Genomic DNA, 14153 nt, shown 5'->3' with positions numbered 1-14153 from the left:
AGAAGACATGAGTAAACCCTGAATTGTGTCCCAGGCTTGATAGAACCCTTGTGGGCATTTTATTTCATTGACTTTATTGTTATTTCTCCTGACTTTATAGTTCACGAACACCCGAAGGAGCCTTCACCAAAGGGAATCTTGAAGAAGATGTTGGATCCCGTTCCTGAGGATGGAATGAGCAGGTACAACAGGCAAACCCTGTTTTCACACTTTATTTGTGTTGTAACTAATTAAACCACAGAAACGAGAACCTTTTCACAGGGCAGAATTTGTGAATATTTCTTGAAAATATTTAGTTCAAACATCTATCATGTATGGCCATACCTTGAGGGGCAAATTTGACTCATAGACTCCCTACAGTATGGAAGCAGACCATTAAGTTTGCACTAACCCTCCAAAGAACATCCCTCCCAGGCCCACCACCTACCCGTTAACCCCACATTTCACACACCTAATGCACCTAGCCTGCACAACTTTGGACTGTGGGAGGAAGCCCACACAGACACATGGAGAATGTGCAAACTCCATATGGGCAGTCACCCAAGGCTGAAATTGAGCCTGGGTCTCTGGCACTGTAAGGCAGCAGAGCTAAACACTGAGCCACTGTAGGCAGCTCTTCAAGGGCAGCAAAGAGCTTTGTAACATTATGAGACTATGAAACAGTGTTGCATCAAAATAAATCATTCAACACATTTTTCTATTGTTATCTAGAATGAACATCTTTGTAATCGTCAGAGAAATGTAACCAGTCTGTTCTTAATAATTGAAGAAAAAAAAATCAAAGTTAATGTTTCGTGTCCTGTGACCCTTCCTCAGAACTGGGAGTACTGAGGAAGGGTCACTGGACCCAAAACGTTAACTCCGATTTCTTTTTTTTCTTCACAGATGCTGCCAGACCTGCTGAGCTTCTCCAGCAATTTTTGTCTTCGTTCCTGATTTACAGCATCCGCAGTTCTTTCAGTGTTTGTTCCTAATAATTTTCTGGTGGGATCTGGTGACCTGCTGGTGACATTATGGTAGAACTTGTGGATTAACTGCGCATAATTCCCAGGACAATGTTTTCTATGGAGACATAACTTCAACTTCTGATCCTTTAGAAATCAAACATCACCCACCTTCTGTCACTTTAGAGCTCTCAGAGCAGGTGCTGCCATTTGCTATAGGAAAGTTGTGAATCTTTGGGACATCTTGCTGCAGAGAGCTGTGAGGACAGAGTCCCTGTGTATATTTAAGGCTAAGATAGATAGATTCTTAATCAAGTAGAGGAATCAAGGGTTACCAGGAAAAGGCAGGAAAGTGAATATGAGCAGTGTCAATCAGCCATTACCCTGCTGAATGATGAAGTAGGCTGTAGGGGCTGAATGACCTACTCCTGTTCCTATTTCTTGTGGTCTTGTTGACTTATAAATGGTAATGAAATTCAATCCAGAAATTACATCACCTTTCTTGTCGTGTAGGTGGCTATATCTCATCCAGTTTCACTTAGTTGTAACTTGGTAATTGACCGGCATGACAGCTCCTGCCTCAATTCAGACGAAATGTGAATATTGGCTGATATTGGATGCCTTGTGAATGGGCCTCAGTGCTGTGCAATCATCTGCAAATATTCCTAATTCTAACACTATGAATCAGAACCATCCAACACAAGATGCCACTCGGCCCATCTAATCTTTCCAGGCTCTTTGATAGCTATCTGCTGTCGATCTTGCCAGTCTCCAAAAGCCTTCCAGTCGTTTTGTTTAATTCTGTTTTTAATTGCAAAGATATACTTTAGTCATTCGAAAAAAAAAGACTTCATCTGCATTCACAGGTACGAGAACTATTCTGCGCAGTCTTTGCGTGGCAAGAACAATAATTGGCATTTGATACTCCCTGCTGTTGCAAAAAACCAAAGGCATTTACTACGCTTGCAAAGCATTACTTACTTAGATGTGAAACAGTGAGAGGATCTGATAATTGAACAGGCCCTTATACACTTCAGCAAGAAGAGCGTGGCCTTTTCCCTCTGTGCTTTGGCAGCAGCCACCCCAAACTTCTTTTAAATTTCAAAATATACTTTATTCACAAAAATATCTTCATATGTGTTTATATATAAATGCACATATAAGCATAGTCACACTCACACACATTTGAAACATATGTATATAAAATACACGTGTACAAAGTCGCAACTGCAGTTTGGTTCGGTGCAGTAGCGTATTAAGGAAACAAACAAATGTTGGAGTTTGACTCTATCCAAACCTACCAAAGGTATCAGTTACTTGAACCAGACTGTATTTTCATAACTGACGAAGCAGTTGGAGGTTCTTTTGCTGTAAATACTTTCCTCAGGAAATCCTGTGTACTGATCCTTGGGTCGTGGAGGTTGCTCTGCAGCAATAACAATTATCTGGATTGCACACTGTCATTTCAACTTGTGCAGAGGTCACTTTTAACTCTGAGGCTGATTCGCTCCAGTGTTTTCTGCGTCCTCCTCGTCATTTTGGCTGAAAAAAAAAGAGTGGAACCGCATGAATGGTGAGCCATTTATTCTATCCTCCGTGGGTTTGGACAGCGTGCCTCTGAGATTAAAGCTATGGTGACAAGCTACTGCAGAATACTTACACTGGCCCCAATCAACATGACCCGGACTCATTCTGGTCCTCCGTCAGATAAGCCATAGAGCATCTCAAACATAAAGTCAAGAAAGACAATACACTATCAGTGAAAGGTTTTCCTTTTCTCTTGCAGCTTAAAACCTGATAAACGTCCTGCCAGTTCCCAGGAGATTCCAGCTCTTCGTGTGCCTTTGGTTGATGGTGAGTGAACCAAATTATACTGGCTATGTTCATGGCCAATTGCCCTGTTCAATTGAAAGCAGTGACAGCATTTTAGACATTTGCGTTGGTACAAGCAAGTCTTTGGGGATTCCAAAGTTTGTGGCTGGGGTGATCTTCACCTTCAGCTGGCGTAGGATGGATTATCGTAGACCCAAAGCCCATTTGACATAATTTTGCGTTTTATAGATTTTCTCGCATTTTCTAAAATTGAATGGAGTGTGTACAGGTAGTCAACTATTGCCAATGATCTTCCACGTTACTACAAAGCATGAAATTCACTTGCCGTACGTTTTGCAGACACTCCTTCCCCAATTCCACTCCACCACCAAACCGAAACCTTGGCGTTGTGATCACTCTAGATATTTAAGAATGGTGGAGCAGTTCAATTGTTTGGGAGCTTCGACACGTATATACATAGTCACATGCACACACAGCTAACCTTTGCGTCAGGAAGTCTTGTATGTCAATAACAAGGCTATGAATGCAGCTCCAGACCCCAGTTGCTTCACTCACCTTGTCTCCAAGTTGAAAGTGAATGCAAGGACCTGCTGAGAGAGTTTTCCTTCCTTTTCTGAATTCAGCCTGCTCATTTGGGGAGGTGGTCCCCAAAACCACGTCTGCGACCTCAATAATTCATGAGTGGCGCAAAACCTTCAGGGCTGCTCGTCTGAAGGTGAGCAAATACATTTCCTGATCTTGTACTAAATGCCTTTACGTTTATGAAACCCAAGATCTCATGTGCTTTGAAGAAGGGTTGCTGGACCCGAGACTTTATTCCTGCTTTGTCCCCACAGATGCTGCCAGAAGGCTGAGCATTTTCAGCCATTTCTGCTTTTGCTTCATATGCCTGGTTTACAGGTCTGTTGAGTAAACCTTCCAGCTTGAAATGTGATGCACATAAATGCCTCATTCGTGCTCCCCATGACGTCTTTCGAACTGTTCCATTAAGTCATAGAGTTATACAGCACTGAAACTGACCCTTTGGTCAACTCGCCTGTGCTGATCAGATATCCGGAATTGATCTAGTCCCATTTGCCAGTATTTGGTTCATATCCCTTAAACTCTTTCTATTCATAGATCCATCCAGATGCCTTTTGAATTGTCATAACTATATCAGCATCCAACGTCTTCCCTCGCAGATGTAACACAGTGTGGAGCTGGAGGAACACAGCAGGCCAGGCAGGATCAGAAGAGCAGGAAGGTTGATGTTTCAGGACAGGACCCTTCTTCAGAAATGTCAAGTTTCCTGCTCCTCTGATGATGGCTGGCCTGCTGTGTTTCTCCAGCTCCACACTGTGTTATCTCTGGCTCCAGCATCTACAGTTCTCATTACGTCCCCTAGCAGCTCGTTCTATTAGTTTAACACTCTCTGCATGAACATGTTACTTCTCAGGTCCCTTTTAAGTCCTTCACCTTAAACTAGTGACCTTTTTTAATAGGCTGCCATGCAAAGCCTACATGGACGTTTCTTATCGATTCTGGAAATCCTTACACATTTCTGCGCTGAACTCCATCTGTTACCTGATTGCCAACTCTGCTAAAATGCCATTGTGCTGTAAACAAAGACTGCGCCGCATAGCCGGTCTCTAGGTTCAATGATTCCAGGAATTTCTGACCTTGTTGTCACTTTCAGGGGGTCAGTCAATTTCCTGATGAAATCGCTGGGAAGTGCTCAGTGAGCTGTCATGCACAAAACTTTTGAACCAGGTTTGTCATCAATGTCTCATGATATACTGGTCAAATAGCTGCGCAGCCTCTACCCAACAATCTACGAGCTGAGGCAACATGCTTTGGGGCAAGAAGTTCAAATCCTGCTGCAGCTTTGCCAAATCAATGATGCCAAGGACAGTAAGCAACTCATTCATGTGAAATGTTTTTACATATTTCTAGGCAGTGGGGAAAGGACAGTGACCATCAGACAGAAAAAGCACAAAGTACACAGGGCTGCCGGTAAGATTAATAATTTTGTCAACTATTTACAAAGCACATTTTGTAATTTATTGCTATGGCATGCCCTCTGCTTATGTAGTTTGGGTGATGCACAGTTACCATAGATGTACCTTCCCATTCAAGAGGTACACCCGGTAGCAAGCCTAAGCTGAAGGTCACTGCCTCTCTAGCAAGGGGATTGAGAAGGAGGCCCTGACATAGTGACCTTATCCAGGACAACAATTGAGCCCAAACACACACAGGGTTCACTCTGCACTGTAAACCCGCCTATCCAAGGTAATTGGGGTGCTGGCTCACTCAAACGGTCATTTCCAGTGCCTTCTCCTGTCTTCTCTTCATAATCCTGGACACCTTTCCTTTGCAAATGACATTCCCTTTTGAATGCCTCAACTGAAATCCATTACCTCCCTTCCAGGCAGTGGATCTGAACCGCTTGCAGTCCAATGAAAGTATTCTTCCCACCGCTTTTGCTTCTCTTGCCAATTAGTTGAAACCCGTGCCCTCATGTTGTCTTGCAGGAGAGAGAAGGTTTTTCTCACCCTATCATTGAGTCACGCAGCACAGAAACAGCCCTTTATCCCAATGGGTCTGTACTGACCTAGCTATGCCAATCCCACTTTCCAACTTGGGGCTCATAAGTCTTGAACCTTATGACACTTCAAATCCTCATCCCAGTACTTCTTACAGGTTGTGAAGTTTCCCACCTCTGCAGCCCTGGCAGGCAGTGCATTCCAGATTCTCACCACCCTCTAGATGAAAAATAAATGTCTTTTTAAATACCCTGAAAACCTCCTGCCCTTTATCTTAAAATCTCCCCCCTTTGCAATTGATCCTTTAATTAAGGGAAGCAGCTTTCTTTATTCATTAACGGGATGAGGATGTTACTGGATAATCAGCATTTAGAGCCCACTCTTAATTGCCCAGAGGGCAGTTCAGAGTCAACCACATTGCTGTGGGTCTGCAGTCACATGTAGGGCAGACCAGGTAAGGATGGCAGTTTCCTTCCCTAAAGGACATTAGTGAACCAGATGGATTTTACCAACAGTTGGCAATGGATTCATGGTTATCATCAGACTCTTAATTCCTGATGTTTTTTTGAATTCAAATCCCCATGGCAGGATTCGAACCTGGGTCCCCAGAATATTATGCAGGTCTCTGGGTTAACAGTCCAGTGATAATATTTCTAGGCCATTGCCTCCCCCTGTTTCCTAGGCACCCCATTCATGCCCCTCATAATCTTATACACCTCAATCAGGTCCCCCCTCAGTCTGCTCTGCTCTAAGGAGAAAAAAACCAAGTTTATCCAGCCTCTCTTCAGAGCTGAAGTGGTCATCTTCTGTGTCCAGATCTCTCATGATGTTGAATAAATAACAAATTTCCTTTCAACTTCTCTTCTGCACCAAATCCAGACAAAATGTCCTCAGTCGGGACTTCACGACTGAAGTTTCTTATGAATTTTTTGGCTGCACTATCTCCTGATATGTTCACACACCCCTTTCCTGAAGTGTGGTGCCCAGAATGGGATATGGCACTTGCAGCTGAGCGTATTAGTGTAGCATTCAAAATGCTTAGAAACTGGCCGCGAAAGCAATAGCAACTAAGGTGCGAAAGATGTGGCATCCTTTTATAAAAGCAAAGCATTTTTTCAGTGATTTTAACTCTGAATTTGCTTTGGGCAGGCTTCTAACTATTGCAGTCTGCAACTTTAGCGGAAGATCAACAGAAACCTACGACGGTATAAATCTGTGCAAAATATTATTCGGGTCTCTTTAAGATGAAAGGAGTGCAGGCAGAAAGTCTGCCCTGCTGAATTTTTAATCATTATGTATTGTTTCTCTCTGCTGTGCAGTTCATGACAACTTGATCCATCCTATATTTAATGGCAGCTCAATGTGGATGCTGAACACCAGACCAGGAAATAACAACTTCAGGTAATGGACCCTGACTTTATATCTTACTTAGACTTGTTTAATTTAATGTAGAGACATTTGGCATTTTATGATTGAATGATCATTTCTACAATTTTGAATTGAGTACTTGTGTTTTAAATTGAATTTTGACAGATTTAGTCTCTTCACCTGTGGGATGAAGGACAAATTGTATTTATATAACGCTGTTACAATTGGAATCATTGAGTTTTAAGCCTTGGCTGCTATTTGTATATGATTCTGCTCCTAACCAGAAGTTGAAAACAATGGATGTACGGAAAACCAAGTTCCTTTCTGTGCCCAGTTCTGGTCTCCTTGTTATAGGAAAGGTATTATTGAGCTGGAGAGGGTTCAGAAGAGGTTGACTAGGATGTTGCCAGGAATAGAAGATGTGAGTTATAAAGAAAGGCTGGATCCTCTGGGATCTGTTCCATTTGAGCAAAGGAGGTTGAGAGGGGACCTTATAGAGGTTTATAAAATCATGAGGGTTATAGATAAAGTGAACGGTAGGTGTCTTTTCCCAAGGATGGGTGATTTCAAGACAAGGGAGCATATTTTTAAGGTGAGAGGAGAAATATTTAAAAAGTACATGAAGGGTGATTTTGTTTTTACACAGAGAGTGGCTTGCGTGTTGAATGAACTTCCTGAGGAAGTGGTGGATGTTGGTACCGTTATACAATATATAAAAGACATTTGAATAAGTACATGAATAAGAAATGTTTGGAGGGATGTGTTCCAAGTGCAGGCAGGTGGGATTAGTTCAGTTTAGGGCTATGGTCAGCATGGGCTGGCTGAACAGCAGAGTCTGTTTCAATGCTGTTTGATTCCATGACTCTCCAGGCCACAGGCCAACCCGACTTGGAAATATATCACCGTTTCTTCACTGTCATTGAGTCAAATCCTGGCATACCTTTCGTAACAACTCTGTGGGAGTCCCTACACCACATGGGCTTCCGCAGTTTGAAGAAAGTGGCGCACTATCACTTTCGCGAGGGAAGTTAGCAATGGGTGTTAAATGCTGGGCAATTCTGACATCTTGAGAATAAATAAATTTCAAAAATTCCCGACACATTCAATGAAAGAATTAAACTGCCTCCTTTATATTTTTGTAGGTTGATATCCGATCTTCTCCCTCCCAGGAGCTGGGAGATTCACGTGTTGGGTTTGTCAGAGGAGAATGGTGAGAATACTTGGTTTTAATTGGTGTTTTAGCATCCTTTTTAGTGAAAATTTACAGCAGGTTCAACTCATCTGCCTTCATGCGTACAGACCTGTAGAGAAACCAGTTCAAGTTTGATGCTGCTTCCCACTTTTCCTCCTACTGCCTGGTATAAATCAGCCCAAAGCTGATCCAGTGCCTATTCCTCATTGAAGCAAAATCAAACAGAATGGGCTACTTTCCCTGTAGCATCAAGGAATAGTTCATCAACTCCTCAGTGACCAATCGGGACAACACATGGGGAAACTCAAAGTGCTTTTTAACATAGCTGCGCCACCCAATACACACAGTTAATACTGGTGTCTATTCAACACAGGTACAGGTATCCAGTTAATACTGGTGTCTATTCAACACAGTTACAGGTATCCAGTTAATACTGGTGTCTATTCAACACAGGTACAGGTATCCAGTTAATACTGGTGTCTATTCAACACAGGTACAGGTACCCAGTTAATACTGGTGTCTATTAAACACAGGTACAGGTACGCAGTTAATACTGATGTCTATTCAACACAGGTACAGGTATCCAGTTAATACTGGTGTCTATTCGACACAGGTACAGGTATCCAGTTAATACTGGTGTCCATTCAACACAGGTACAGGTATCCAGTTAATACTGGTGTCTATTCAACACAGTTACAGGTATCCAGTTAATACTGGTGTCTATTCAACACAGGTACAGGTATCCAGTTAATACTGGTGTCTATTCAACACAGTTACAGGTATCCAGTTAATACTGGTGTCTATTCAACACAGTTACAGGTATCCAGTTAATACTGGTGTCTATTCAACACAGGTACAGGTATCCAGTTAATACTGGTGTCTATTCAACACAGGTACAGGTACCCAGTTAATACTGGTGTCTATTAAACACAGGTACAGGTACGCAGTTAATACTGATGTCTATTCGACACAGGTACAGGTATCCAGTTAATACTGGTGTCTATTCGACACAGGTACAGGTATCTAGTTAATACTGGTGTCCATTCAACACAGGTACAGGTATCCAGTTAATACTGGTGTCTATTCAACACAGGTACAGGTATCCAGTTAATACTGGTGTCTATTCAACACAGTTACAGGTATCCAGTTAATACTGGTGTCTATTCAACACAGGTACAGGTACGCAGTTAATACTGATGTCTATTCAACACAGGTACAGGTATCCAGTTAATACTGATGTCTATTCAACACAGGTACAGGTATCCAGTTAATACTGGTGTCTATTCGACACAGGTACAGGTATCCAGTTAATACTGGTGTCCATTCAACACAGGTACAGGTATCCAGTTAATACTGGGTCTATTCAACACAGTTACAGGTATCCAGTTAATACTGGTGTCTATTTGACACAGGTACAGGTATCCAGTTAATACTGGTGTCCATTCAACACAGGTACAGGTATCCAGTTAATACTGGTGTCTATTCAACACAGGTACAGGTATCCAGTTAATACTGGTGTCTATTTGACACAGGTACAGGTATCCAGTTAATACTGGTGTCTATTCGACACAGGTACAGGTATCCAGTTAATACTAGTGTCCATTCAACACAGGTACAGGTATCCAGTTAATACTGGTGTCCATTCAACACAGGTACAGGTATCCAGTTAATACTGGTGTCTATTCGACACAGGTACAGGTATCCAGTTAATACTAGTGTCCATTCAACACAGGTACAGGTATCCAGTTAATACTGGTGTCCATTCAACACAGGTACAGGTACTGCAAGAACTCCACTACTATCCTTAAAAGGGATTTCTTTTTATGTTTTACAAGGACTCTGTCTAGCAAAAGAGGAGCTCCTCATTTTGGACCAAGGCCATTCCCAGCCTGCGATATCGACAACTCCACTGACAGCAGGAAGTGCAGCAGGTCCTGTGAAGAGGAACTCAGGTATCAGCAAGTTCCAGACCCTTACGCTAACATTCTGCATTTATATAGCAGTTATTGGTATTTCTACCCCGGCAGAAAAACTCGGACTAGCCATTCTATCTATACCCCTCATAATTTTGGAAGCCTCTGTCAGGTTTCCTCTCAGCCTCACGTTCATGTGAAAACAAGCTGTGTGTGTCAAATCTCTCCACATAGCTAATGCCCTTCCAACCAAGCAAAATCCAGGTAAACCATTTCTGTAGCATCATCAAAACCTCTACATCCTTCTGGTAATATGATGACCAGAACATTCCAAATATGGCTCGACTAAAGTTATTTTTTTAATAGAATTGAATCCTACAGCGTGGAAGCAGGCCCTTCATCCCGAAGAGTCCACTCCAGCCTTCTGAAGAGCATCCCATCCATACCCTATCCCTGTAACCCTGCATTTCCATAAGACCATAAGACATATGAGTGGAAGTAAGGCCTTTCGGCCCATCAAGTCCACTCTGCCATTTAAATCATGGCTGATGGACATTTCAACTCCACTTCCCTGCACTCTCCCCATAGCCCTTGATTCCTTCTGAGATCAAGAATTTGTCGATCTCTGCCTTGAAGGCATCCAAGGTCCCGACCTCCACTGCACTCTGCGGCAATGAATTCCACAGGCCCACCACTCTCTGGCTGAAGAAATGTTGTCTCATTTCAGTTTCAAATTTACCCCCTCTAATTTTAAGGCTGTGCCCATGGGTCCTAGTCTCCCCACCTAACGGAAACAACTTCCTAGAGTCCACACCTTCTAAACCATACATTATCCTGTAAGGTTCTATGAGATCTCCCCTCAACCTTCTAAACTCTAATGAATACAATCCCATGATCCTTAGCCGTTCATCATACGTTGAACCTAACATTCCAGAAATCATCCGTGTGAATCTCCACTGGACATGCTCCAGGGCTAGTATGTCCTTCCTGATGTGTGGGGCCCAAAACTGGACACAGTATTCTAAATGGAGCCTAACTGGAGCCTTATAAAGCCTCAGAAGCACGTCGCTGCTTTTATATTCCAACCCTCTTGAGATAAACGACAATATTACATTCGCTTTCTTAAATACAGACACTACCTGCAAGTTAACATTTAGAGAATCCTGGACCAACACTCCCAGATCACTTTGCACTTCTGATTTGCGAATTTTCTCACCGTTTAGAAAATAGTCCATGCTTGTATTCTTTTTTCCAAAGTGCAAAACCTCACATTTACTCACATTGAATTTCATCAGCCATTTCCTGGGCCACTATCCTAAACTGTCTAAATCTTTCTGCAGCTTCTCCACCTCCTCAGTACTACCTGCCTGTCCACCTATCTTCGTATCATCGGCAAACTTCACCAGAATGTCCCCAGTCCATTCATCCAGATCATTAATATACAAGGTGAACAGCTGTGGCCCCAACACTGAACCCTGTGGGACACCACTCGTCACCGGTTGCCTTTCCGAAAAAGAGCCTTTTATCCCAACTCTCTGCCTTCTGTCAGACAGCCAATCCTCAATCCAAGCCAGTAGCTCACCTCGAACACCATGGGCCCTCACCTTCCTCAGCAGCCTCCCATGAGGCACTGTATCAAAGGCCTTTTGGAAGTCTAGATAGATAACATCTACTGGGTTTCCCTGGTCTAACATACTTGTTATCCCTTCAAAGAATTCTAACATGCTTGTCAGGCACGACCTCCCCTCACTAAAACCGTGCTGACTTTCCCATGTCTAACCCACCTAGCCCGTACACTATGGGTGATTTAGCTTGGCCAATTCACCTGCAAATCTTTGGACTGTGGGACAAGACTGGAGCACCCGAGGAAACCCACGCAGGCACGGGGAGAATGTGCAAACTCCACACAGACAGTCGCCCGAGACCAAAGTCAAACCTGGTTCCCTGGCGCTGTGAGGCAGCAGTGCGAACCACTGACATGCCATGCCACCCTATACAGCTATAACATGACTTGCCAGTTTTTATTCCCTACACCTCAATTAATGAGGGCAAGCATGTTATTAGATTAGATTAGATTCCCTACAGTGTGGAAACAGGCCCTTCGGCCCAACACATCCACACTGCCTCTTGAAGCATCCCACCCAAACCCATCCCCCTGTAACCCACACACCCCTGAACACTATGGGCAATTTAGCATGGCAAATCCACCTAGCCTGCACATCTTTGGACTGTGGGAGGAAACCAGAGCACCTGGAGGAAACCCACGCAGACACGGGGAGAATGTGCAAACTCCTCGCAGTCACCCAAGGCTGGAATTGAACCTGGGTCCCTGGCGCTGTAAGGCTGCAGTGGTAACCACTGAGCCACTGTGCCGCCCTTGACCACCTTATCTTGACCACTTTATCCACTTGTGTCACCACTTTCAGGGAACTGTGGATCTATATGCTTAGATCCCTCTCTAAGTTCTGCCTTTTACTGTATGAGATGCATTCGACCTTGCAAAATGCATCACCTTGCATTCATTTGGATTAAACCCCATCTGCCATTTCTCCACTCACGTCTGCAGCTTATCTATATCCTGCTATATCCACTGACAATCCGTCTGTCTGTTCCTGGTTCCTTCAATCATTGTGTCATCCACAAATCAATCGTGTCACCTACATTCTCCTCCTAATTATTCATCTATATTACAAACAACAGAGGTCTCAGCACTGATCCTTCCAGGACACCACTGGTTACTGATCTCCAGTCAGAAAAATACCCTTTCACTGTGTGTCTAAGCTAGATTAACTACAGCTAAGTTCTGTATCTATCTTAGCAGCTCACTGCCAATCCCATGTGACTTTGCCTTCTGGGTCAGCCTGCCATGAGGGACCTTGTCAAAGGCATTGCTAAAGTCCATACAGACGCTCTGGTCTACCACCCTGGTCTCATCAACCATCATCATCACTTCCTCAAAAAACTCAAAATTTTGAGACACGATTTTCCCCGCACAAAGCCATACCATTGCCATTGAGTCCCTATTTTCCTAAATGTGAATAAATCCTGTCGCTAAGAATCTTCTCCAATTATTGCCCTACCATTAATGTAAGGCTCACCGGCCTGTAATTTCTCACACTATCCCTGCTGCACTAACAGGAACAAAGCTGGCTATTATCCAGTCCTCAGGGACCTCATCTGTGATTAAAAAAGATACAGAGATTTTGCACAAGGACTCAACAATTTTCTCCCTCAACTCCCTCAGTCTTCTGGGAAAAATCCCACCATGTCATGGGGACTTCTCTACCTTAATGCTTTTCAAAACACCCAACACCATATTTGTATTGACATTCTGGAATGTCAATTTACCCCTCCCAAAACTCACCAGCCACCATGGATATGAATGCAGAACTTTAATTAAAGACCTTTCCTCCTCTCTCCAGCTCCACACATCCACTTCTTCCTTTGTCTTTGAATGGATCTACCCCTTCCCTAGTTGCCTACCTGCTCCACATGCATGTATGATAAAACCTTGGGATTTACCTTAACCCTGTTTGCCAAATCATTTCATGGCCCATTTTAGCCCTCCTAATTCTTTGTTTGAGTTCTTTCCTGCTTTCTTTTCATTCTCAAATGGCTCTTTCAGTCTTTAGTTTCCTAAACCTTACCTTTGAGGTTTAGGAAACTAAAGACTGAAAGAGTCATTCAAGAATGTAAAGAAAACAGGAAAGAACTCCAAACAAAGAATTAGGAGGGCTAAAATGTGCCATGAAATGATTCTGGCAAAGAGGGTTAAGGTAAATGTGTCTTATTTTCTTTTCTGACTAAGTTCAGAGTTTTCAACGTTCCTGAATCTTAACATCCTTACCTTTCATTTTTACAAGAATGAGCTGATCCTAAACTCTAATTAACCAGCCTTTAAACGATTCCCCAGTAGCTATAGACCTACCCTCTCAGGTGAAAATACTGAACTGGGGGAAGGTTGACTTTAAGACTAACAATATTAGGCAGGAACTGGAGAATGTAGTTTGGGATGTGACTGGTTGAGGGTAGATCTGCTGCCCTTGTCCTTCTAGGTGGCAGTGTTCGTGGGTTTGGAAGCTGTTCCAGGAGAATTGGCAATTTTCTGCATTGTGTCTTGTTACATTCTGCTGATGCTGAGCGCCACCGGCAGAGGAAGTGAATCTTTGTGGAAAAGGTGCCAGTTAAGCAGGCTGCTTTGCCCTGGATAGTGTCAAGCATTTTGCGTGCTGTTGGAGCAGCTCTCATCCAGGCAAGTGGGGAGGGTCCTATATACACTCGTGGCTTGTAGATGGTTGTCAGGACAATCAGAAAGTAAGTAACTCCCTGCAGTTCCCAGCATCTGGCCTGCACCTGTATTAATATGGAAAGCCTAATTCAG

At 43.3% G+C, this 14153-nt stretch overlaps 1 protein-coding gene across 1 annotated transcript in view; it reads left to right on the top strand.

Moving 5' to 3' along the window:
• Positions 1–14153, top strand: part of LOC125446588 (complement C3-like) — a 58989-nt gene that overhangs the window by 43176 nt on the left and 1660 nt on the right. The window contains exons 16-21 of the mRNA XM_048520282.1: positions 101–182; positions 2731–2798; positions 4710–4769; positions 6619–6700; positions 7810–7877; positions 9695–9811. Of these exons, the coding sequence (XP_048376239.1) occupies positions 101–182; positions 2731–2798; positions 4710–4769; positions 6619–6700; positions 7810–7877; positions 9695–9811 (477 nt within the window). The remainder of the gene's footprint in view (positions 1–100; positions 183–2730; positions 2799–4709; positions 4770–6618; positions 6701–7809; positions 7878–9694; positions 9812–14153) is intronic.

This window comes from Stegostoma tigrinum, chromosome 34 (assembly GCF_030684315.1).
Source record: "Stegostoma tigrinum isolate sSteTig4 chromosome 34, sSteTig4.hap1, whole genome shotgun sequence".
Taxonomy (NCBI): domain Eukaryota; kingdom Metazoa; phylum Chordata; class Chondrichthyes; order Orectolobiformes; family Stegostomatidae; genus Stegostoma; species Stegostoma tigrinum.
This window is presented reverse-complemented; position numbering and strand designations above follow the sequence as displayed.